The sequence below is a fragment of the Tribolium madens genome, unplaced genomic scaffold (genome assembly GCF_015345945.1).
Source record: "Tribolium madens isolate multiple individuals breed KSU strain unplaced genomic scaffold, Tmad_KSU_1.1 Scaffold_91;HRSCAF=231;Tcas5.2_LG7, whole genome shotgun sequence".
Classification (NCBI taxonomy): domain Eukaryota; kingdom Metazoa; phylum Arthropoda; class Insecta; order Coleoptera; family Tenebrionidae; genus Tribolium; species Tribolium madens.
The window spans coordinates 17,763,974-17,789,114 of NW_025401063.1; the positions used below are offsets into that span (position 1 = coordinate 17,763,974).

Here is a 25,141-nt window from a genome sequence, read left to right on the forward strand (position 1 = left end):
AATTCTATAAACTCACAGTTGGTATTGGTGGTTATTTAGGTTATGTTTATATCGCATGTTTGAAAAGTGTGGTTAGAGTTACAAATTATTTTTTTAAATTATTAATCGAAAATGTTTAAAAACAAAATAAATTGGAAACCCGTCCCCGTTGAAGATCCTAATTTAAACGCCGAAGGTTTAATTGCTTTCGAAGAATGTACAGATTATGATTTGATGAATGAAAAACCATGTAAAAAGGTAAATTTATCCAACATTTTGCTTGTAAAATAAAGAACTTTGGTCTTATTTTAGGCCCAAGTCCGTAAAAACTCTATCGATATAGAAAAACCGGCGAAGAAAAAACGTAAATTGTCTTCTGTGAGCAAAATATCTGGTTTAACACCCTCAAAACAAGGCAGTAGTGTAGAAACTCAGGTTGAAATTAACGATAAAATTGAGACAACAGACAGTTATTTAGTTTGGAGTAACTTTGGGTTGCCTGATTTAATTATTAAGGCGCTTGTTTTGCAAGGTTTTCAAGAACCAACGTTGATTCAGTCGCTGTCGTTACCTGCTGCAATTTTGGGGCGAAGAGACATTTTAGGAGCTGCTGAAACGGGAAGTGGCAAAACACTAGCATTTGGTTTGCCAATTGTGGCAGGAATTTTAAATGAAAAATGTAAAAATGAGGGTATTTGATACACAATTGGAGTACTTTTCGTTAATTGCAAATGATTGTAGGAAATCCAAATAAAAATTTGTATGCGTTAATTTTGACACCAACGAGGGAACTGGCGGTACAAGTGAGAGATCATTTAAAAGCAATTGTGAAATTTACAGGTATTTTACGACGTATATTTTTTTAATATTAATAAATAAAATAATTTTCTAAAGATATAAATATTGCGGTGGTGGTCGGTGGCATGGCTGCAGTGAAACAAGAACGAATTTTGAATAAAAGCCCAGAAATTGTTGTTGCAACTCCAGGCCGTTTGTGGGAATTAATCCAACAAGGCAATGAACATTTATCACAAATAAATGATATCAAGTTTGTAATGTCGTAACTTTCGTGCTCGTTTACTTAATTAAATTTTTAGATATTTTGCAATTGACGAAACTGACCGAATGTTGGAAAGAGGCCACTTTGAGGAATTACACAACATTTTAGAACGACTCAATCTTGATAAAACAAAAGCCAAGCAAAGACAGAATTTTGTCTTTTCTGCAACACTCACTTTAGTACACGATTTACCAAAATACCGGTTCAATAAATCAAAAGTTTCTAAAATGACTCCGCAACAAAAACTTAGTAAGATTATGAGCGATTTAGGTATAAAAAATCCGAAAATTGTGGATATAAGTCAGGGTGGAAACACACCGGCAACTTTAACTGAAAGTCGAATTAGTTGCGGGATTGAGGAAAAGGACTATTACGTTTATTATTTTTTGCAAAAGCATCCGGGCAGGACTTTGATTTTTTGTAATTCAATCGGGTGTGTGCGACGATTGGCGAACTTGTTGAGCATTTTGGGGTGTAAGCCTTTGCCTCTTCATGCTTCAATGCAACAGAGACAACGTTTGAAAAATTTGGAACGGTAAAAAATGCTCGTTGTGGTTTAATATTGTTTTTTCAGTTTTAGGGACGACGAGCATGGCATTTTGGTGGCCACTGATGTAGCAGCTCGAGGACTAGATATTCCTAAAATCGAGCATGTTTTGCACTACCAGACACCCAGAACAAGTGAAAGTTATGTTCATAGGTCTGGCCGTACAGCTCGTGCGACTCAGCAAGGCCTCACTGTAGTTTTAATGGAGCCTTCTGAAATACAGAATTACATAAAAATCTGCAAAACTTTGAATAAAAGTAAGAGCACAATGAAATTCAATTATTGTTATAATATAACACAGGGCGACAAAAAAAGTCATGTCGTGACAACTTGACAAATTTTATATCATTTTGTTCGTCTCAGTGAGACAAATCAAATGCACTAAAAAAATTTCAAAAAGTCCACACACTTTGAACTAAATATTTTTTTCCAATTTAAATGGATTTAAAATACTTTAACTTTAAAAAATTATTACTCAATAACTATTAGGCCGATTTCCTTCAAATAAAGACCATTCTAAAGAATGATATCAAATTTGAAATAGAATATTGGCAAAATTTTCTTCGAACAGTGTTCCAAGAAGTTCGAAGTAAATCGAAATAATCTAAGAAAAACCCTACAAGTAATTTTTTTCATCATTACCATCGTGTAGAGCATCTCTTTATTAGTTGTAATTCAAATTTTCAAAAGAATATACCGAGTAGTTTTCAAGATATGGTTTTTTGAAGTTAAGGTTTGCTAATCAAGCATTGCTCCATATGGGAGAAATGCATGTTAATCTTACTTAAAATTGCATTTTTATGAAAGTATTTGTTTTAAGACTCTTCTTTTGCTTAAAAATTGTCAATTGCACCTTCTTTGTTCTAATTAGAATAAACAAAAACTGTTTGTTTACTTAAAACAAATAAAGAGTACCTGCATACTAATTAAAACAAATAAGGAGTTTTTTTGTGGTAAAAGTCTTAAATATAAGGGCAAATCTTATTCAAATCAAATCACTTTTCATTCAGATTTCGACTTGTTCACTTTGTTCTAGCTTTCTGAACTTTTTTGGAAAATGTTCTGAGCAAATGCTTTCTCATCACTTTCGAGTGATGTTAAATGCAATAAGCCACCTGATTTATTTTGTTGGTACGATTAGCTTCAGTTAGCTTGTAGGTGTAGTAGATGATGTGATAACAGTTGCACACGAAGCAACTAACTTATTGCATTCAACATCAGTAGAAAGTGATAAGAAAGCATTTACTGAGAACATTTTCAAAAAAAAAAGTTCTGAAAGACAGAACAAAGTGAACAAGTTGGAATCTGAATGGAAAGTGATTTAATTTGAAAAAGATTTGTTCTGATATTTAAAGCTACTGTTTTAAACTTCTAAATCCTTTTTGCTCAATGATCAGTGATCATTTTTAGAACAAAAAAACTCTTTATTTGCTTTAATTAGTACGCAGGTACCCTTTGTTTGTTTTAAGTAAAGAAACAGTTTTTGTTTATTCTAATTAGAACAAAGAAGGTGCAATTGACCATTTTTAAGCAAAAGAAGAGCCTTAAAACAAATACTTTTATAAAAATGCAATTTAAAGTAAGATTAACATGCATTTCTCCTATATGGCGCAATACCTGAATAGCAAACCTTAACTTCAAAAAATCATATCTTAAAAACTACTCGGTATATTATTTTAAAAATATGGATTCTTATTAATAAAAAGATGCTCTACACGATGGTGACGAAGAAAAAAAAATACTCGTAGGGTTTTTCTTAGATTACTTCGAACACTGTTCGAAGAAAAGTTTGCGAATATTCAATTTCATCCATCCCTTTACAATGGTCTTTATTTGAAGAAAATCGGCCTAATAGTTATTGAGTAATGATTTTTTAAAGTTAAAGTATTTTAAATTCATTTAAATTAGAAAAAAAATATTTAGTTCAAAGTGTGTGGACTTTTTGAATTTTTTTAGTGCATTTGATTTGTCTCACTGAGACCAAAATGATATATAAATGATTTTTTGTCGCCCTGTGTAATTTTCAAATTTGTTATAGGTGAAGATTTGCCGATTTTTCCGGTACAGGAAGAGTACTTAAAAGCCGTCAAACAACGAGTGAATTTAGCACGAGAATTGGACAAATTGGAATTGCAAATACGAAAGGGAAATTCAGAAGAAGGCTGGTTACGTAAAGCAGCGAAAGAGATGGATATTATCGTCGATGATTTGTATCCTTAAAAAAAACAAAAACTATTAAGTAATTAACTTTTTCCTTAATAAAAAACAGTTCGAAAAAATTCGATTCTGATGAAATTTCGACGCAGAAAAAACTAGCAGATGTTAGGAGAAAACAGTTAACGGCATTACTTACCAAACCCATTTTTCCGAAAGGATTTAGTGGAAAGTATCCGCTTAATTTCGGTGAATTTTCCCCAAATTTGGAGAACGAATCAGCTTTGCAAACTGTCAAAAAATCTGTTGAGAGAGGATTGAAGGAGAAAAAACGTATACGGCTTTATAAACCAAAAAAAAAATGTTAAAAATTCAAAATAAATGTTTTATTAGAATAAAACGAAAACTAATCAATCATGGTAACAACAACCCTGCGCCGTTTCTTCGCGGAAGACGTATTGGGAGTTTTCTGTTCACTGAGAGTGTTTAGTTCATTGTTACTTGAGTCAATTTCAGTACTATTTTTATTTGCTTCCGTCACTTTATTCTCACCCAAGGAAAGATTCAAGTCTTCCAAAAATTGCATTTCTAAAGCTGTTGGCCTGATTGGTGTTGAAGTAGTCGTAGACGTACACTGTTCCTTGTTTAAAATCATGTCGTTTTGGGGGTTTTCAGGGTCTGATATGTGAAGAGTGGGTATTTCCCCTTCGTGAGTTAGGTTTACACTACAGTCGAATAAATTTGTAGGAGTTAACGATTTTGTAGGACTCTTTTCTTGTATTTGATTTTCTTCACTAGATTTCTTTTTTGCAGCGCTTCTTAAAATGCGACTCGATTCCGGTATTTCTTCTGTTTTTTCTTTCTTGCCACCGGAAAGCCTTTTTTCTTTTATTTCTTTTTTGGGGACAGTGTCTTTCGGCGTTTCTGACACTTTTTCTTTCTTGTTACTGGAATACTTTTTTTCCTTTTTAGAAACACTGTCTTTAATTTTCTTTGAAGCTGCTACAATTTTGGGCTTTTCTGTAATTTTCTTACACTCAGATTTTTTATCTTTAGGTAGCTCTTCCTTGTCAGTTTCGTCTAAAGTTAAGTCCACTATATTTTCACAATTATTAGTTTTTAAAACCAAGTCATTTTTGTTAGAATCTTCAATTTCTTTCTTGTCCGTTTGAGTATTGTTCACTTCTTTTGTAATCACAGTTTTATCTATAATTTCCAATGTTGCAGGCTTATTCAACACATCTGTTTTTTCATCTATAGATTCATTACTAATGTTTAAGTCATTGATAACACAAGAAACAACATTAAAGTCAGAATTGCGTGCCTCTCCACCCAATTTTTGTTTTAATTTAATGGTTACATCTTCAATTTTCGGTTTATTTGCTTTGATTTTTAATTTTTTTACTTCTACATTTTTATTAACATTTGCAGTGAAGTTTTTCTTAATTTCATTCAAGTTATTTTTTTGCTCCTCTGCACTTTGTGTATTATTGCAATTTTCTTTCTTTGTTTCTTCTCTGTGACTCTCTGTTTGCATTTCTACATCATCTGCAACTTTTAACTCACTTTCAGACTTTTCTCCAATTTTCGGTTTATTTGTTTTGCACTTTGACTTTATTACATCCACACCAAATACACCGTTTTTGTCACGTTTTTCATTTAAATCCTTGTTAAAATTTTCTTCCACCTTATTTTCTTGTTTATTATCCCTGTTTTTCTCATCTGTATTTTTGTTATTCTCTTCTATCTTGGTTTCTTTTATTTGATTATCATTTTTCTTCAATCCCATTTCCACTTTATCGGGCACTTTCAATTCACTTTCAGTTTTTTCTTCAATTTTCGGATTGTTTGTCTTGTTTTTTGATTTTATTACGTTCACATCAAATGCACAGTTTTTGTCATTTTTTTCAGTTATATTCCGTTTAGCACTTTCTTCTGTCTTCTTTTCTTCCTTATTATCCTTGTTTTTCTCTTCTACATCATTTAGATCTTTTACGGTTTTTTGACTTTCTTCTTTCTTAGTTTCTTTTGCTTGATTCTCATTGTTCTTCGTCATCATTTCTACTTTAGCTCCCAATCCAAAACCAGGCGGTTTATCAATTCTTACTATTAAGGTTTTATTATTATTTTCCTCTAATTTCTTTTCTTGCCTATCACACAGCTTTTTGTTAACAGTACTTTGCTCATCATTTATTACTTTCTCATTTTCTGTACTTTTTGTATCTTTGTCTTCCTTTCTTTTTTCTGTACTTTCAGAGTTCATCTTATTACTATGTTGCCTTTTGTGATGACTTTCGCTATAAAATTAAAAGTGTTTAAACTATTTTTATCTCGAAAATGAAATTATACCTGATAAAGTGCTTCTTATGTGTGTCTCGATTATGTTTATCATAATGGTCACTTTTATGGTCTTTCCTATTTTCATCTCTAATCTTTTCTTTATGAGAATGCTTAGACCTGTCTCTAGACCGCGAGCGACTTCTTGGCCTCTTCTCCTTTTTGTAGTTTTCATCACGCTCAGTTCTAATTTTTTTTGCAGCTGGTTCTTCAAAAAACTTATGCACACTTGGACTTGGACCTCTTTCACGTTTCAGAGAAAAACTGCTCTTTTTCATACACTTAAAGCGATCCAACTCTGCTCTCAAATCACTGATAATCCTGTCTTTTCTCTCAATTTCAGTTTTGGCGGTTTTGAACAGTTCAGATATATTTTTTGATAAATTATCTTGCGTCTTTTTCATTTCTGATATTTGCGCACATAGCTTTTCAATATCAGTCTCTAACGACTTTATATGATCGAGAAGTTGATTATTTTGTTGATGTAGCTGAAATAAAATCCAATAATAGGTTAGGATTTACAATAATGTGGTTTCATACTTTATCAACTTCCTCAGATAAGTCGACGTTTAGCAAATTGTCATAAATGTCAATTTTGTCACCTTCCATGATTTTTAATGCAAAAATTTAAGCTTTCAAATTTAGGGACCATAAACAAAATGTTGAGGTTAAGTGATCGCAGCGACATCTACCAAAACCAAACCAAGAAAATATTTACTTTTTTGTAATAAAAATGAGAAATGTAGGTACAACTGCATGACTCCGATGCAGTTTTATTCAAAAAAAGTGCTAACTAAATTTAATGGCTTTTTAAACAGTGAAAATTTAATTCAAATGCAAATTTTTGGTGACGTTTTGTGACATGCGCCTTGTGAGAAACTTTTTTTTAACATTAAAAAAAGTGAGATGGACATATACATGCCCGACAGTTAGACAAAGATACCAATATTTTACGTTGCACTCGTCAGCCGTTCTGGTTTTATGGGTTGGTGTCGCATCTGCATGTTTACCCATTGTGCAACGAATTTCTTTGAATTCTAAAAGTTTCTAATTTGTGACTAAACCAACAATGTGGTAATTGCTAAAATTTAAGTAAATTAATTGCTTAATTGTTAGATTCGCTTGTGGTGATTTTTATTCAAAAGTACATAGTTTAACAACAATTAGGTTAACTAAAGATTTTTTAAATTAATTAATATGGATTATAGTTTAATTATGGATAACGATAGTGGTTACATTTCGCATTATCAAGAATCAAATTTTGATTCTTTATCAGAAAGTGGTTTTAAGGCAAAAGCTAGCTTAGAACTTGATTATTTAAATGAAGATGCTTTGTTGGAAAAACCTTTTGTTATTAATCATTGTAGCCGGTCAGAATCATTTGATTCTGTTATAAATAGTTCACAAGAAAGTGTTAGAACACGTTTTAGCGGGTTGGAGGATTCTGTTCCTTCAGATTCCTCCTTTGTAATCCCACAAGTTCCACAGATCTTTTGGGACCCCGATGGTAAGTTCATAATTAATTTTTAAATATTTTTTTTAACAAAAAAGTGGGAATACTTACATCCTAATTAACTTTTTTGAGTAGTAGAAGAAACAAACTATGATACACGTTGTAGTCATTAATTAAGACAAATCTTAGGGACCCAAATATTTGTCATGTTGAAAATGGTTATTTTACGACTTCCGTGGTATTAGTCCTCAAACCATTAGTTTGGTAATTAACTTTGGCCTATAAAAGTCCTATTTCATTTCTAAACAGTCGTTTGTAACATTTACATTGCTTAATTTTGATTTTGTTTTGGTTTGTGTGTAGAAAACAAAGAAAACATCGACACTTCTTCCAATTTCAACAGTTCCAAAGAAAGCAACAACAGTTTCACCACAACTCCCACCAAGTCATTTTCACATAAAGTTCTCGCAAATGTAACAAACACGTATGACCAAAACCAAGCTGTGATTGGTAAAAATATCTTCAGCGATAAAGAAAACATACGTCCGTCAATAACTCCTCACAAAAGCTACGAAAACCGTATAACTGCTGACACCAGTCCTGATTTGTTCGACGAAGAAGAAGAGACTTTAAAATCTGTGATGCCATCAAAAATTTCGCCAAAAGACACACCGAAGGAAAATTATTGCGTCAAGGATTTAAAATTGTTGAGAAAAGTTCAAAGTTCGTTAAATGGAGTTCACCCACCTCCGTGTGTCACAATTACACAAATCACCGTCACGGAAATGCTCGATAAAATCCAGGAAAATAAACATTTGTTTTGGAAAACGTCCAGTACGGTCACTAGTGAGTCATTGAATTCGTTGTTAATTAACGATAAGCCGGATTGTGTTAACTCGAGCTGGCCTGAAATTTTAAAAGCTAGACATCTGGGTCTTCAGTATGTTTTGCTTACATTATTATTTCTTTTAATTAATTAATTTTTTGTAGTTATAATCGGAGCAAAGTTTCCGAAGATTTGGAACACTTGTGCCTTAAATACGCCGAACGTTACATCGGTGCCGAAACCCAATCTTCTTGCACAATTTTCGACTCGAATCCTTGTAATTTGCAAAAGCGCAAAGTGGTGAAACCAAAATGGGGCGCAAAGTCGCCAGGGCGGCGTTTGAGTCACTTGGCAAGACGGAGAATCACTTTTTCCAGCTCGAATTTACAGACGAGTAGCAGTTCGGCAATTCTCGGGTCACGTGCTCGTCAAATTTTAATCGATGCTAGGTATGTTTTATTTTATTGACTTTTTCTAATTTGCGTTTATAATACGTTTATTAACGTCTCTCAGTAGGAGTCGTTTATGGCTCTATAAAAGCACACTGTACTTTAATGAATTTAGGGTTATTTAGTTTTTGTATGCCGCTTCTGACTTGTCAGGTAACAAATTTTTCGTTGTTGCTTCGGCAATGTCGCGAATTTCGTTCGGAGTGCAAACTAAATTCTGTTGGCTCATATTTTATTTATTATTATTATGTTGTAACACTAATAACTAATAATTTGTAAATTTTATTTTTAATGACAGACGGCAGAAATTATTCAAAAAATCAGGTGGGCGCCGAGTGTTACCAACCGATATCAACTAACACAAATTTCTCTAGACGACAAAAATATTTTTTTTTTAATTATAATAAGAAAAAAGGGGGCGCAAATTAGAAAAAAATAGCATAAAATACTCGCTTTATAATGGCATTGGCGCACTCAAATCAATCCTTATAAAACTTGTTCTTTAATATACAGGGTTATTCATAAATATGAAGCAATATTTGAAGCTCAAAAATGACCCATAAAATGATGTTAATTTAAATAATAACTCGTGTCCTATCTCTACTGATAAGAATTTTACAGCCCTCGGAATGTGGGTATGGAAATTTGATTTTTTTGTAATAACTTTGAAACTATTTGACCAAATATTATAAAATTTGGAACATTTCCCTGTGACAACATACCCTTTGAACTGGTAATCACGAAAACCGAATACATCCACTCAATTTCCGGTTCCAGCAGTTACAGGTCACATTTTCTGTGTTTTTCCATTTTTTTGCTTCCTTAACACAAATTTTTTTGTTGCCCAAATCCATCGCCGTCTCCATAGAAATAATCCTTTTCTCGCCTGGGCATTTTTTGAGTTCAACTGATTCCCGTTGGCGCTTTAATCTGGGGAAAATTTTTGACAAACCCAGTTTTTTAGCTTAAAGGGTTCAACCTCATAATATCAATTCTCTCTGGCGTATCTTGTTTTGTTGTATCCTTCCTTCCCCGCTTTTATTAATTGCGTTATCTTTCGTTAATAATTAAAAATCATTCAGTTTTTCCTTGGTAACCCCCGTAACTAAGAAAAAATCGGAATCACTGCTCCAATGCATTTTTTACGAAATGCCCAGGCGGGATCAATATCCATTTGATTAAGGAGGCGGTGCTCAACTCGATAGAGTAATCAATTTCGAATAAAAAACGCATAACCTTTAATACCCCTAAAATGGACCGTTTCAAAGATATTTTAATTTAAAGTGAGGACTGCACAACGCTGAAATCAAAAAATATGGATTTTGAATAAGTGGTATCCACGGCAACCAATGACCATGGTCACAAAAATCCCTACCAGGCATCTGTTAACTTTGACGATAAATTTTTGTGAATTTTTTATAAATTAAATGCTACGAGATCGATTTGGATTTATTGTAGATTTTGTTTGGAGTCTGAAGTAAACTCTTTTATTAAATATTTTCGATTAATTGTCTAATAATCGTCCAATATCAAAGTTGACAGATGCCTGACAGCGATTTGTGGGATCATGGTCATTTGTTGCCGTGGATATCATTTATTCAAAATCACTATTTTTTGATTTCAGCGTTGTGCAGTCCTCAGTTTAAATTAAAATATCTTTGAAACGGTCCATTTTAGGGGTATTAAAGGTTATGCGTTTTTTATTCGAAATTGATTACTCTATCTATTTGGGCAATAAAAAATTGGTGTTAAGAGAGCAAAAAAATGGAAAAACACAGAAAATGTGACCTGCAACTGCTGGAACCGGAAATTGAGTGGATGTATCCGGTTTTCGTGATCACCAGTTTAAAGGGTATGTTGTCACAGGGAAATGTTCCAAATTTTATAATATTTGGTCAAATAGTTCCAAAGTTATTACAAAAAAATCAAATTTCCATACCCACATTCCGAGGGCTGTAAAATTCTTATCAGTAGAGATAGGACACGAGTTATTATTTAAATTAATATCATTTTATACGTCATTTTTGAGGTTCAAATATTGCTTCATATTTATGAATAACCCTGTACTATTTTAGAAAATTGAACTCGATGAAGAAAAGTCCGAGAAAAAGCCCGAGGAAAACACCGTCGAAGAGTCCGTTTAAAATAAAGAAAATGACCCCCAGTAGTTCAGCGAAAAAGAAATTGGCTATGAGATTTAGACAGATGTCGGGGGAGTTTGAGAACTCCAATTCGAGTTTTTCCAGTTGTTCGTCGAATCAGTCAGTTTTGAGCTTCAAGAGGTCGCTGTTTGGTGGTGATAGAGATATAGGTAAGAAAATTTTTCATTTCATTTCAGTTCATTGATGAGACAATTTTTTTAATAATTTTTCTTTCCAATTACATTATCTGCTTTTTTAAGTAAAAGACAATTTTATCAATACATTTTTCTTCTAGAGTTTGGAAAACTTCAATATTTCCATGTTAATTTGAGTTAGGAAAGTTCAAAATCCATTTATTGAAATTCTACATGACTATTTTTCATCTGTATTATAAATATTAACAGTAACATTGTCACAATTTCTAAATGAAACTCCAGCACAAGCCTTACTCAAATTAGAAACAGAGCTACTATTTACGTAAACCTCTTCTTTCTTTTCCAATATTTTTGCTGCTACTTCCAACTTATGTCCAATTGAGTTCTCGATATATCCTTCGGCCACATTGCTTGATTTCCATGAACCAACACTCATTGATCATCTTTACTCTTTTTTCGTTCCACCAGTTGTGAAATTGACAATAAGCATTTTCATACTTTCCTTTGGACTTCACAGGTAATAAAGATTGAACCGCCAATGCACCCGATTCTTTTACATCAGACGCTTCGCTTGAATCAGACTTTTTAATAAAATCTTCTCCACGAACTTTTTTCTCGCTTTCACACATTTTGTTTTTTTTTACAAAGTTATTTCTCTACAGGGTGCTCCAGAACTCGCGCCCCAGAGAAAATTTTCAAGTAAGATACCAGGAACATGAAAAAAATGTTTAAAAAAATTCTATCCCCCAAAAAATTTTGACATTTACTTTCTGACATTTGACATTTTTTTATATCTATTTAATGATACTGATGATCTTGTATATGTTTTTTTTACAATTATTTAGTAAAGGGACAAAAATTTTGCCAATAAAAGCCCATTGAACAGGAACAGAGTTACAATTTAGGATACAACTTCCTTGTTTCCTCTTTTAACAGCCTATAGCAAAAAAACTTGGAAAATTATTTTTCCAACAGAAATAAATAGAGTCAAAGTGCAAATTTTACACCCTCATAACTTCGAAATTTTTATAGATAAAATTTTTTTAACATTTTTTCTATGTTCCTGGTATTTTACCTTATATGGCGTTTTTCTCTGGGGCGCGAGTTCTGGCGCACTCTGTATAGTAACGAACGCAAACATTTCGATCGCATTTACAATTTGTTTCTAAATATGTATTTTTTATTATAAAATTTATAAAGTTTTTCAAACTCTAGTAGAATAAACCATGTGTGTAATTCGTAGGAAATATACAGGATGTTCCGTCTAAACCCCACATTAGAAGTATTGGGAGTTTGAATAATCGTATTTATTTGAAAATTGGTACATAGCCATAAACCATTAAGTCCTCTTAAATGAAAATATTTTTAAGATGGCGGCACTTCCGGTTATACCAGAAGTTGGTCTCAACTTTCTTATTTTAAATGTCAAGGTATATTTTTTACTGCGTTTCTGGATTAATCGGGTCATTTTAAGGAAGTTTTCATCAGCTTACTCTATTCCTAAATTTAGACGTTTTTGAAATATTTAGAGTTTTCAAAAATTTTTGGATCTGTACCTTTCACTTTAAAAATCGGTAACTCATCCATTTTTTAATATTTTGAATTCGTTTTTTTGGCGTTTGAAAGAGAAGGCTCAGATTCTTTTTCTGGTGTTTTCAAATTTTGAAGAAAAAAATAACACATCCCAAAATTTTAAGGTTATTTTTGTAATAATCCAAATACTCATAACTCAGTTTTTTCAAATGGAATACCCCATTTTTTATTTTACTAAATAGAAGAGAATTTAATTGTGCATTGATCTGTATTAACATTCCCTATACCTAAATTTAATAATTTTCAAATTATGGACTTTTTGTTATGACTACAGAAAATTTATTACTAGCCACACCCGTTTTCACATAGTTTGCTATGGAAAACAAAAATGTCAAAATTTTCTCTAAACAAACGTCAACAGTAAATTACTATTTGACAAATAGTGCCAAAATATGGAGAATCAAAGTTATGCAAACTTAATTATTATTGATAGGTTCTACCATGCGATTATTATTTAAAGCTAACAAGAGAGAAAAGTTTATTTTTGTTTAATGAACGACATCATAATGTTGTTACACTCTCCATAAATACAAAATAAATTAATTAAATCTAAGTTTGAGTAGCTTTGATTACATATTTTGGCACTATTTGTCAAATAATAAGTCACTGTTGACGTTTATTGAGAAACAATTTTGACATTTTTTATTTCCATAGCAAACTATGCGAAAACGGGATTTTCGGCAGTCTTAACAAAAAGTCACCATAACTTAAAAATTATTAAATTTAGGTATAGGGAATGTTAATACAGATCGATGCAGAAATAAATTCTCTTCCATTTAGTAAAATAAAAATTGGGGTATTTTATTTGGAAAATTTGAGTTATGGGTGTTGAATTATTATAAAAGTAACCTTAAAATTTTAGGGTTTGTTAATTTTTTTTTCAAAATCTGGAAACACCGGAAGAAAGATCTAAACTTTCTCTTTCTTTAAAAAATAGCAGAGTTACCGATTTTTAAAATGGAAGGTGCAGATCCAAAAATATTTGAAAAACTCCAAATATTTCAAAAACGGCTAAATTTAAGTATAGGGAACGCTGATAAAAATTCCCTTCAAATAAACCGATTAAGCCAAAAACGCAGTAAAAAATTTACCTTTCCATTTAAAATAAAAAAGTAGAGACCGACTTCTGGTATAACCGGAAGTGCCGCCATCTTGAAAATATTTTCAATTAGGAAGACTTAATGGCTTATGGCTATGTACCAATTTTCAAATAAATATGATTATTCGAACCCCCAATACTTTTAATGTGGGGTTTAGACGGAACATCCTGTATTTTTTCCGTATACGGCATGTTTTAAAATTTCATGCTTAATACGGAAAAATAATACATTTCATATCTCATTGCACAAATAGCTATTTTAACACGTATGTAGGTGCTTGACACGTTTTATTTATTTTTTAAATTCATTGTGTAAATACGCATTACAGGGTCATTCAGCGGTCCCATCGAAAAGAAATCTACAAAAAGAGCATTATTCTCATCTCCGTTAAAACACTCTCCCAAAAAATCGCCATTTAAAACTGGCAAACGGAAACGCATCGATTTCGACGAAGGCAATCCCTCGAAACTACCTCGAAGTTCTTCGCTAAATGTATCAAAACCGGACCAAAAACCAAGCTTTAATCGATCTTTAAGCGACACAACATCGAAACTAAACTCCTCAAAATCGGAAGAATTGAGTGATCAGCACAAGAAGAAACTTCAGTGGGCAGTTTACGAATCTTTGAGATTGCAAAACGTGACCCCCACTCATCCTCAATATAAAGTTTTCGCGTCAGTTTTGGCTCGCGTGACGCGAAAGTTTTTACCGGGGTTGAAATTTGAGGGAAGAACGACGGAAAAAATGTTCAGGATTGCCCGTCATCATTCGTATGCGGTGGTGAAGGGGAAGACTGTGGATGAGATTGTGAACGAGTATGTGAAGAATAGGATAAAGAATCAGAAGCCTCAGGGATATATAGGGATTGAGGAGTTTAACGGGTTGAAGAAAGATGAAGTTTCGGATAAAGAAAATATTTTGCATGACAGGTCGAATAGTGAAAATATAGAGAAGAGAAGGGAAGTTCCAGGACCTAAAACGAGGTTCCTGAGTAGCAATAGGATCGAAAGAATAAAAAAAGTCATTTCTTTTGATGAAAAAGATTCGTAGTTGATTTAAGGTCTTTTTTTCGGATATCCAGTGCAATAATTGGATGCACGTTACGTAGGGTTTGGATAGGATAATGTTTTTAACTGATAAAATGTCATGTTTTAGTCTGCGACCTTATGTTTACTACTTTGTAAGTTTTAAATAAATAAAGTTTGAATTGTTTTTATTACGTTTTTTACAAACATTTAGTCATCGGTAGAGGAAATCACAATTATTATCGACCTTATCTAATCTCAAACATTATAAAATTGAGTAAGAAAAGTTTTTATCACAAAAGTGGTAACAATGGGATCGGCAACAAGTAGTTTTGCATTGTTAACCGAAGATATTTTAGATGAATATTCGATGTTGACCTACTTAAGTAAAGCTGAAATTTTAAGGTAAATAGCGGTTTATCTAATTTTTTAATAATGAATTTTTTTGACAAGATTATACAAAATTTTTTCAAATTTTGGTACCGAAACCCTTCAAAATTTCCATCACCGCTACTCTGTAAATCAAGTGGAGTTGGCTTTTCCGCAGCTCAAGGTAAATAATAATTTTCAAAATGTGTGTCAACAATATTGTTTTCAGTATAATCCGTTTCGAGATAGGATATACAAAGTGTTTTCGTCCGAAAAAGACGGGAAATTATCATTCGAAGATATCCTGGATTTGTGTTCAGTGATGTCGCAAAAATGTCCCGATAAAGTGAAAGCGGCGTGGGCATTCCGTATTTTTGGTAAGTTTTTTGTTTTTTAAAACGGGGGATTTACCCTGTTTTTCAGATTATGACGAAGATGGCGCTGTGGGTGAAAGGGATTTGATGATGGTCATGGACAGGTTAACAGACTGGCAAAATAGCGGCAATCGGATTGACAAAAACGATCAAAAACATATTGTGCAAGTGGTATTTTGCAACATTTTTTTTATTGTTTTGTTTACATTTAGTTGCAGTTGTTGAAAGAAATGGACTTGGAATCGAACGGCACGATTGGGCAATTGGAATTCGAACACGCAGTCGGAAAAATGTCAGAGTTTCCGCATTCTTTCCGATTTGCGTTTTAATCACATTTTTAACATTGTTCCATTTTTGTACCTACACACAAAAATAATAAAACGTTATCTTTTGTACTTAATATCGCTAATTGGGTCATAGCGTCCGGTGAGAGCCCGATCTGGCAATAAAGGACTTTTATAACTTCGCTCCAAAGTGAGAGGGAGAACTTGTGGACTTTTATATTTGACATAAAATCGAGGACTTTGCAGATATTTCCTAAAACAATGAAATTAAATTTTAGTGTCATTACTAGAAGTGAACTCACGTTGTGGGATCTGGTGCACACTGATAAGTAAAATCTGTAGTTTTGAAATAATCCAAAGGATGGAGTTTGCCCATTTGGTCTTTGTACTGATCACGATGCAGCTGACAAGACATGTAAAAGTCATCAATTTCCTTTTGTCGCCCCACATCCAACATCGTGAAGCGCGACTGGGGCATCCTTATGAATTTATCCAAATTGTTGGCTTTGTTTAATAGAGCTATGTCGGCTTTAGGGGTGTATTGAATATGTATATCGCCCCATTCATAAGGAAGAGACTGGAAAAGTTATGCTACTACAAAAATTACAAAGAAAAAGGGAAAAGCTTCACATGCATTCTGGATAAATGCTCATTTCTGTAGTTTTGGAAGTAAGACATGCTACCATTTGGGTTGTTGTAGGTACTCGGATGGGGCGGACTCACACCCATGAAGCCGGGGGTTATGGCAGGGGGGTAATGGGTGGGATTCATTTTGGAAATTACACTGTCAATTTTGAAAATGCGAGAAAATGTTTTGTCAAAATGACTTTTTTCTAATTTGCATTTATAATACGTTTATTAACGTCTATTATCAGTAGGAGTCGTTTATCTAAGGTGGTAACCATGCGAAAATTCAAACAATCCTAAACTCAATATTCCCTAAGAATTATTTTTTCAAATAAATGTGTACCCCATGTAGCAAAAAATAGTTAAACTTAACAACGTAATCAACATAGGATAGAAAACATAAAGATTTTTGTCAATATTGATGTGATTAAATTTGTTTTGAATGACATTAATGAAACTTTTTGTAAATTAAAGATTCATTTAGACTTCTACAACCTGCTTGATGCACATTAATATGAAAAAGAGTATATCTATAAAAGCGCACTGTACTTTAATGAATTTAGGGTTATTTAGTTTTTGTATGCCGCTTCTGACTTGTCAGGTAACAAATTTTGCGTTGTTGCTTCGACAATTTCGCGAATTTCGGGCGGAGTGCAAACTAAATTCTGTTGGCTCATATTTTATTTATTATTATTATGTTGTAACACTAATAACTAATAATTTGTGAATTTTACTTTTAATGACAGACGGCAGAAATGATTCAAAAAATCAGGTGGGCGCCGAGTGTTACCAACCGATACCAACTAACACAAAATTCTCTAGACAACAAAAATTTATTTTATTTTTAATTAAAATAAGAAAATAGGGGGCGCAAATTAGAAAAAATAGGATAAAATACTCGTGTAATAATGACTTTGCAGCACTCATCCCATAGAAAACTCGCCTACGGCTCGTTTTCTAACTTGGGATTCGTGCTCCAAATCAACCCTTATAAAACTTGTTTTTTAATATACATACTATACTATTTGTCATCTATATGTTTTGATGATTTTTAAAAGACCAAGTTTAATTACATAATACAGAGTGTTTCACACAACTTTACGAGGCTTGCGCCTAATGTACGCACGTACGCACCCAGATATACAAAAGTCACAAAACACTAGATACAAAAAATACACATTTAGTTATTCAATTTTTGGAAACCGATGACAGTAGTTGTCAAACTAATCACTGTTTCATTAATAATCATAAACTGCAGTTTCTCAGACACAATTATCATTTGTTTTATCAAGAGACGACATGAATATGATTCTAGTTTATCTATCTTAATCACTAATTAACTAAAAACGTTGTGATTTTTGAAAGGGGTGAACAAACTAAAGAAGATTATCCAATTTTTCAAAATTTGTAATCGAGTTCGTATCGGAATATGTATTACAGGCGTAGGCCTCGTAAAATTACGTGAAACATTCTGTATAATAATACAATAATTAAAAAATTTATAAAATTGAAAGTGTCCTGAACTGAAAATGTTTTTTTTTTAACTTGACCATTATGTGCCGTGTAAACAGCCCTTTAGACTAACACATTTAAAAAATCCTATAATTTTAGCAATTAAATGATTAATTAGAAATTAGTTTCATGAGCATTTCTGCGTTACTAATCACTAACAAAAAAAGTTATCGTAATCCCCGCCTTCCGGAGAACTGCGCAATGACTCACGTGAAGGCACCTTTAGTCATCGCTAGTTTATTTTGGTTGTTGAAATTAGGTTAGTTATCTGTCAAAGTTTATTAATCAATCCATTTAACAAAAAGACGCTTTGTGGCAATTTTCTCAAAGGTAAATCACATTAATTTTTCAATAGTGCGATTTTCTACCAATTAAAATGAACTATTTTCACTTTTGAACCATTATGTTGCAAGCAGTCCTCTTGTCGATCTTTCTTACAATTTTAGGTTTTTCCCTTTAAATGCTCATTAGAATTAGTGCAAATTAACTAATATGGTAATTATGGACGTACATTATTCAACTGACAGACTCAGGGAAGTATGGCAAGCAGTTGACCAACTTCATCTGAGTTACTTGGAAATGGAGGAAAGTCCAGAGAAACTCGAACACAGGATGCGTTTAGAAGGTGCTTGATTTTAGATTTCTAGTAGTTTTGCTTTAATTGTGATTTGTAGATTGTATTCGAGAATATTTGTGTATGGCGTCAGACTCACAGAAGTTTGTTTTACGAGAGACTGGAGACGTCTTGTATCGCTCTGCAACCACTAAACGGGATTTCAGCGGATATAAAGCAGCTACAGGTTGGAATGCTATTCAAATATATGCCGGAAATTTATTGTCACAGCCGTGGCGAAAGGAGTATAGACAAATAAAGGTACTAGAATCGGTATTTTAATTTCGAGACGCTTAATTAGTGTTTCTAGACATATTGTGGCTTTTACAAACATCAAATCGAAGCTAATCTTGTTGGAGCAGAAATTATGTTTGAAGTAATGGGGTATAGGAACTACAGTAATGGTGTTATGATCCTGGAAGGACCCATTTGTCCTGATACAGTCACTTCTGTTTCTAAAGATTGCCTTATAGCTTACGTAGAGTGCCAAGTATTTCCACAATTAACATGTAAATTATTTATTGATTTTTCTTATTTTAGATTTTGAAACACATTTGGGAGGAAATTTCACCCACATACAAAATAACTTGGTTGGAAGTTTTAGAATTTCGCAAAACACACCTTTGTACTCCAGAACAATCTATTAGAGCTTTAAATTATCAATATTACGAGAAGCAGTTTCAAGCACAAAACTCTGATTATAATAGGTGTCACCAAGCAGTTCCTCCCGTAGTTCAGTACTCCCAAGTAACACCCCATAGTCACGTTCCTGTTACCCCCATGCCCTATATTTACGGTTCAACTTGTTGTCCAAATAATTACGCTACTTACGCTCATGTACCTTATTCCGTGCCCTTGCAATATCCGCCACATGTCGTGAAATCTACTTTCTCCAATGGTTATTATTGCACAAATGGTTACATAAATCAACAGCCCCCATCGTACGAGTATGGGGTACCCACAGGACAGTTAATAGAACTAGATTCGCATCAAAATGGGGGGTATGACGCTGTTGATCGTCCCACGAATAGTTTACGAGTACATAGGAATTCATTGAGTAATCACGAGAAAAAAATTAATGAGGCAAAGACTGCGAACAGTAAAGTAGTGGTAAGTGATTTAATACACTTTTATGCTTTATGGAAATTAAAATTGTTGGAAATTGCGTGCATTATGGTACAATCAGCGTAGAAAAGATTGTCCTAATAAACCACAACAATAAATCTTTTCCCTTGTAAACGTCATTTCATATTTAACAGTATATTTAGTTTGAAGTGAAGCTTAGTTACCGATTTTACTTTCAATTGAGTAGATAAATAAAAAATATTTTGAAAAATTTACAACTTTATACCGCAATTAAAAGTTAAATTAAAAAATTATTTTAATGAATGTTTGATGTTATTTATTTACTAAGATAACAAGTAAATGCCGTTTTAAATAGCATAATTAAATAAACAATATTATTATTAGTAATACCTAATAAAAACCATTTATTGTTAGACATTAAAATGACCAAATCTAACCAGAGGCAATTTAACATAACTCTTTAATTTATTGATAGCTTAATTCTTTTTAATAAAGTTGCATTTGACAAATTAAATAATTTCATATCATTTTTATTCAATCCAAACAAACTTTGGACTTTGGTTTTGGTAATAATTTGTTTATTAATAGGGTAGACAGTTCTCCAATGGCTAGGATTGTTTTTTTAATACACAAAAATTAAAATTGATTAATTTTGTTTTAGTAAAATAACTGAACTGAACAATTATTAGCAAAAACAAATTTGTAAATTTGTTACAATTGTTTTGCGATTGCAATATCTTGGTTGCAAACATCTCAATACTTCAATTTAAATATTCCTTTTTTGTAAACGTTGCCACGAGTTTAAAAGAGTTAGCACGTCTACCTGTTTGAATTGAATAAAAATTAATAATGAAATGAAATGAAATTATTTAATTTATTATTTACAACTTAAAAAAATGAGTATCAATATTTTAAAGAGTTATTTATTAAATAGTCTCATTTGGTCATTTTAATTTCTAATAATAGATGGTTTTTATTAGGTATTTCTAATAATAATATTGTTTATTTAATTTTGCCATTTAAAACGGCATTTACTTGTTATATTGGTAAATAAATAGCTAATTAATCATCAATTATAATTATTTTTAATTTAATTTTTAGTTACAGTATAAAGTTGTAAATTTTTTAAAATAATTTGTCACTTACTCAATTGAACGTAAGACTAAGCTTCACTTTAAACTAAATATGCTGTTGAACAAGAAATGACGTTTACAGTAGAAAAGATTTATTGTTGTGGTTTATGGGTTCAGCCTCAAAGGGTCCTCGCGGTTTATTAGGAGGACAATCTTTTACCTAAAATACACTGTTATTTGATAAAACAATTGGAAACAATTAGCTCAGTTGAAATTAAAAAAAATAGTTTTGGAAAGTTTAAAATTGTGAAAAATTGCCAATTTTGAAAACTTTACAGAATTCAAAAAAAATATACAAAAGTGTGGTAACTTTTAGATCTCAGCAACGAAAAAAAATCAAAGAAATATTTGGGTGTTGTGGTTATAATTGTTTAGTTTGTGTTTTATTAATAGCAATTATTATAAATTATAAACTAAAAAAAATATACCTTAAATTAATTAATGCATTTTTTTACACTTACATTTTTTTACGCTGTTTAACAAAAAATTGCTAAAAAAATACTTAAAGTTAAATTAAAAAACTAGGAGGAAAGTCTGTTTTTTTAAATGGAAATGTCAAACAGTCTTAACGTTGGCACCACTAATAAATTCATTCATGGTAATTTTAATAAAGGAAGTTGGCAGTTTCGGTTTTGTGCATTAATTTTAAAACAATGTCGTTAAACGTGAACACAAAAAATCGTCTAAGAAAATTTTGATACGAAACAGGCACACAACATTCATAAAAGTCAAAATTTTGACAACATCTCAATTGGAAAACATAACTATAATTTTTTAACAAAATTTCTGGGTACAAAAACAAAGGGCAAACAACATTTGTGGCTATGGAGACAAGCTGCTACAAGTTTTTTCACCAAAATTTTGACTTGGTAATTTCCATTTAAAGAGAAAACAGACTTTATATAGTTTTTTTTGTGTTGAAATTTTATAAATTGAGATTTAAAAAATCTCGTATACACTTTACTTATTTCAAGTGGAGATTTGGTAATTTAAAAAAATATATGAATTGATTCCACGACTAAGAATTTAGTTTGTTAATAATAAAGTTTGGATAAAGTTTGTTGATAGTAAAGTTAATGGAAAATTTCTGTCAAACCACAATAATTTTGCTACTAAACAACAACTTAAAGAGGCATTGATTAAGTTTCATACATTACTACATCTTCAAAAGTTAATTAGAACTATTTTTTATATACAGGGAGTCCCAGCGAGTCGAAAAAGTTCATTTGTGACCTTTTTTTTTTAAGGTAAAAATTATATAGAACATTGATACATACTAATCTAGTCCATCGCCTAAAATTATTTTCATTTCATACAGCGTGTCTCAAAAATAAGTTACAATACAAACTTGTGTTTTTTTAAATGAAACACCGTATGTAGCGTTTTTGGATGTAGATTTTTATGACACTGTTTTTAACTTTTATTGGTTGATTTTGCTTAGTTTTAAAAATAAGACGGTTTTTTTGACGAAAACTTGCACTTTTTAAAAATTTATTACACAAAAACTGAGACATCTAGAAATATTTTTTACTACCGCAAAGCTATAAGGTTGTAATGTGTTGCATTTTCAAAAATAAAAAAAAATAAGTCGTTTGTTAATAAAAGTTCTATAACTTAATAGCTATTAACATACCTAGGATGTAATGAATGTCATAACAGCTGCAGATGTCAGTCTGAAATCCGTGCGAGTTTGCGAGCAAGAATTTTAAGACATCTAAGACTGTTATGACTTTATTACATCCGAGGTTTGTTTAGGATTTTATCGGTTTCTGTCAAATAAGCCAAAAATTGGAACAAATTAAATCCAAAAATTCTAGGATGTAATGAATGTCATAACAGGTGCAGATGTCAGTTTGAAATCCAAGCGAGTTTACAATTTTACAATATCGATATGTCATTTTTCTGACATATTGTAAAATTTTACAGCAATCAATAAGGTTATGCCATAATTACCGGACTATTTTTGTACATGTAACATTGCTCTTAACAGACAGAAACCGATAAAAAATTCAAATGGTACACCCAATTTATTGTTTTTGCATTTATTTATTTACTTTTAGGTGTTTATAGTCAATAACTAAAAAGATACAGTGCTATCAAAATGTCTGTATCTAGCAAGCGTAGAAATTTAAAACGTATGTCTGTGGAAGATAAAATATCACAATGACAAATAAGAAATGTCAAAATATTTTTTATGTAAATTATGACAGGAAACCGTGGTGAACGATTTTTATGAATAAACACCAGCAAAATCTTATTTTAGTTTGTTTTGAGACGTTTCATAGAATAATTCAATTTAATTAGCTCAAATTAATTTTTATACAATAATTTTTTGACATCTAGATAACATACGAACTGCCATGCAACATACGTCCTCAACTAGGATGCCTACTTGATAGAAAGACTTTTTGATCGCACTGTATTTAACGTTAGACATTAAAAAAATAATTACTATTGTTTCAGTAGCCAAAAAGTGCACAGTTGCACAAGAGATGGAAGAAATATCACTTAATAATTACATTTGTATTAAACTGAATCCATTATTCTTTATTTTTACAATAAATTAATTCGAATTTCAGTATTTATAACGACTTTTACAATCTCTGGATAAATCAACGGATTCACTAATCCGTTAAATATTTTTTCATTTATCAATTCTAGACATTAAAAGTTTATTTTTTAGATAGACAATTTATTAACTTATTAAATGCAAAAATAAAAAATAGGGTGTTCCATTTAATTTTTTTAAGGTACTTAACTTTTAACAAACTTCTTAATTTATTAATCTTTACAAATGCCAAAAATTGCTACAGCTTTAAATTCTGTACTTTCTTCGTTGCAGAAGTAAGAAAAAAATTGTTCTAGCAGTCTTAGTTTTTGTGTATTGAATTTTTAAAAAGTGCACGTTTTCGTAAAAAAAGACGTCTTATTTCTAAAACTAAGCGAAATCGACTAATAAAAGTGTAGCGTAAAAACATTATTTTAAAAGGCTACATCCAAAAATGCAAAGAAACATACGGTGTTTCATTTAAAAAAATTCAATTTTGTATCGTAACTTATTTTTGGGACATGCTGTATGGTTGAAAATAATTTTAGGTGATGCATTAGATTAGTATCAATGTTCTATATCATTTTTTTTTTATTTTACGATTTAAAGGTCATTAATGTATTTTTTCAACTCGCTGGGACACCTGTATCACTCCTACATTGTTTCAAGTTTTAAAATTTAAAATAATGGGTTTTAATTTGTATTAACAACAGCCATTTTTCATACTTAACAGCATGAGGAATATTTTGACCCATTAAAACTTTAAGAAATGGACTATTAATCATGTGATGCAACCTTTTTTGCTCTATGCGAATAAGCCCATTGTGTAATGATTAATAATTCTGAATTAGGAAAAACCGGAGTCGCATTTCGAAGATTGGGACTACGTCTACCGCAACTTGGAGAGTCAAGGCTACTCGAAAGATTTAGGGGAGCGCGGAGACATCTTGGGTCAGCCCGTCGAGCACAAAAAATCAAAATGTACAAATCTGGACGAAGCCATGCACAACCTGACAATAACAGAGCGACCGTTGAAGATCAGCGAAGCTTTAGAAAAATACGACGGAGAGCCGGAACCAATTAGGAAAAACGTTCGGAAGCACTCGCAAAGCAGTTCGTACGAAAATTTATCCGAGATTAAGAAACCAAACGTCTCGAAAACGGCCAAGACGAAAACATTGACTGTTCGAGACAAAGCTGTCAATAACAACAATTACGAGGGAAGCAAAGATATCAAAAACACAAACTACAAATGGGAATGCAAGGCGTGCACTTATCACAATGAGACGTCGAAGGACATTTGCGAAATGTGCAGCAAAAGTCGGAGCAATGTGGAGCAACAGATGGAAATCGGGGGGCCACAGTGCTCCAAATGTACGCTGGTTAATTCGAAAGATGCCAAGGTTTGTCAAGCTTGCGATTCTAGTTTGAAGAATTCACCGACTTACATTTAATCGGGTAGAAGTGATAATATGCAAAAACAGGGTTGTGTAATTTTTAGTTCGATTTTGAATAAATAATCATGTTGCTTTTGGAATGTTTTACTTTTCAACTCGATGAAAATTATTTTTATGACAAGAATCGCTTAAATTTTATTGTAAATGTAATGCTATATTTATTGCTGCTTACTATTGTTGATTTTGTAACTTGTTTGTTGACTCATGTTGGAATAAATTTATTTAGTGTATGTGTAAACACTAAACAGATATCTTTGTTTCTTAATCTGTCATCTATGCATTAACAGATAACGGTAAATAAAAAACAACAAACGGAAAA

At 31.8% G+C, this 25,141-nt stretch overlaps 6 protein-coding genes across 6 annotated transcripts; 4 read left to right on the forward strand and 2 right to left on the reverse strand.

Annotated features, from left to right (window-relative positions):
* Nucleotides 1-40: 40 nt before the first annotated feature.
* On the forward strand, nt 41-4,145 carry LOC123012234 (ATP-dependent RNA helicase DDX24). The gene is made up of 8 exons (XM_044410120.1): nt 41-237; nt 292-670; nt 721-819; nt 874-1,027; nt 1,077-1,574; nt 1,614-1,843; nt 3,625-3,796; nt 3,856-4,145. The coding sequence occupies exons 1-8, from the start codon at nt 112-114 to the stop codon at nt 4,106-4,108; spliced, it is 1,911 nt and encodes a 636-aa protein (XP_044266055.1). The 5' UTR covers nt 41-111; the 3' UTR covers nt 4,109-4,145.
* LOC123012233 (putative leucine-rich repeat-containing protein DDB_G0290503) lies at nt 4,112-6,910 on the reverse strand. Its single transcript, XM_044410119.1, has 3 exons — nt 6,618-6,910; nt 6,090-6,565; nt 4,112-6,037 (listed from the first exon to the last, which is right to left on the reverse strand). Exons 1-3 carry the CDS (start codon nt 6,684-6,686, stop codon nt 4,147-4,149), a joined length of 2,436 nt encoding a protein of 811 aa, XP_044266054.1. The 5' UTR covers nt 6,687-6,910; the 3' UTR covers nt 4,112-4,146.
* Nucleotides 6,911-7,061: 151 nt separating this feature from the next.
* LOC123011432 lies at nt 7,062-15,010 on the forward strand. Its single transcript, XM_044408852.1, has 5 exons — nt 7,062-7,584; nt 7,894-8,470; nt 8,521-8,805; nt 10,881-11,116; nt 14,123-15,010. The coding sequence occupies exons 1-5, from the start codon at nt 7,275-7,277 to the stop codon at nt 14,842-14,844; spliced, it is 2,130 nt and encodes a 709-aa protein (XP_044264787.1). The 5' UTR covers nt 7,062-7,274; the 3' UTR covers nt 14,845-15,010.
* Nucleotides 15,011-15,067: 57 nt separating this feature from the next.
* On the forward strand, nt 15,068-15,962 carry LOC123011433 (calcium and integrin-binding protein 1-like). The gene is made up of 5 exons (XM_044408853.1): nt 15,068-15,224; nt 15,273-15,372; nt 15,418-15,565; nt 15,612-15,733; nt 15,781-15,962. Exons 1-5 carry the CDS (start codon nt 15,130-15,132, stop codon nt 15,889-15,891), a joined length of 576 nt encoding a protein of 191 aa, XP_044264788.1. The 5' UTR covers nt 15,068-15,129; the 3' UTR covers nt 15,892-15,962.
* LOC123011434 lies at nt 15,735-16,880 on the reverse strand. The gene is made up of 3 exons (XM_044408855.1): nt 16,477-16,880; nt 16,149-16,423; nt 15,735-16,099 (listed from the first exon to the last, which is right to left on the reverse strand). The coding sequence occupies exons 1-3, from the start codon at nt 16,615-16,617 to the stop codon at nt 15,946-15,948; spliced, it is 570 nt and encodes a 189-aa protein (XP_044264790.1). The 5' UTR covers nt 16,618-16,880; the 3' UTR covers nt 15,735-15,945.
* Nucleotides 16,881-18,021: 1,141 nt separating this feature from the next.
* LOC123010697 (protein tamozhennic) lies at nt 18,022-25,141 on the forward strand. Its single transcript, XM_044407772.1, has 6 exons — nt 18,022-18,315; nt 18,432-18,610; nt 18,660-18,859; nt 18,909-19,088; nt 19,139-19,708; nt 24,217-25,141. The coding sequence occupies exons 2-6, from the start codon at nt 18,478-18,480 to the stop codon at nt 24,817-24,819; spliced, it is 1,686 nt and encodes a 561-aa protein (XP_044263707.1). The 5' UTR covers nt 18,022-18,315; nt 18,432-18,477; the 3' UTR covers nt 24,820-25,141.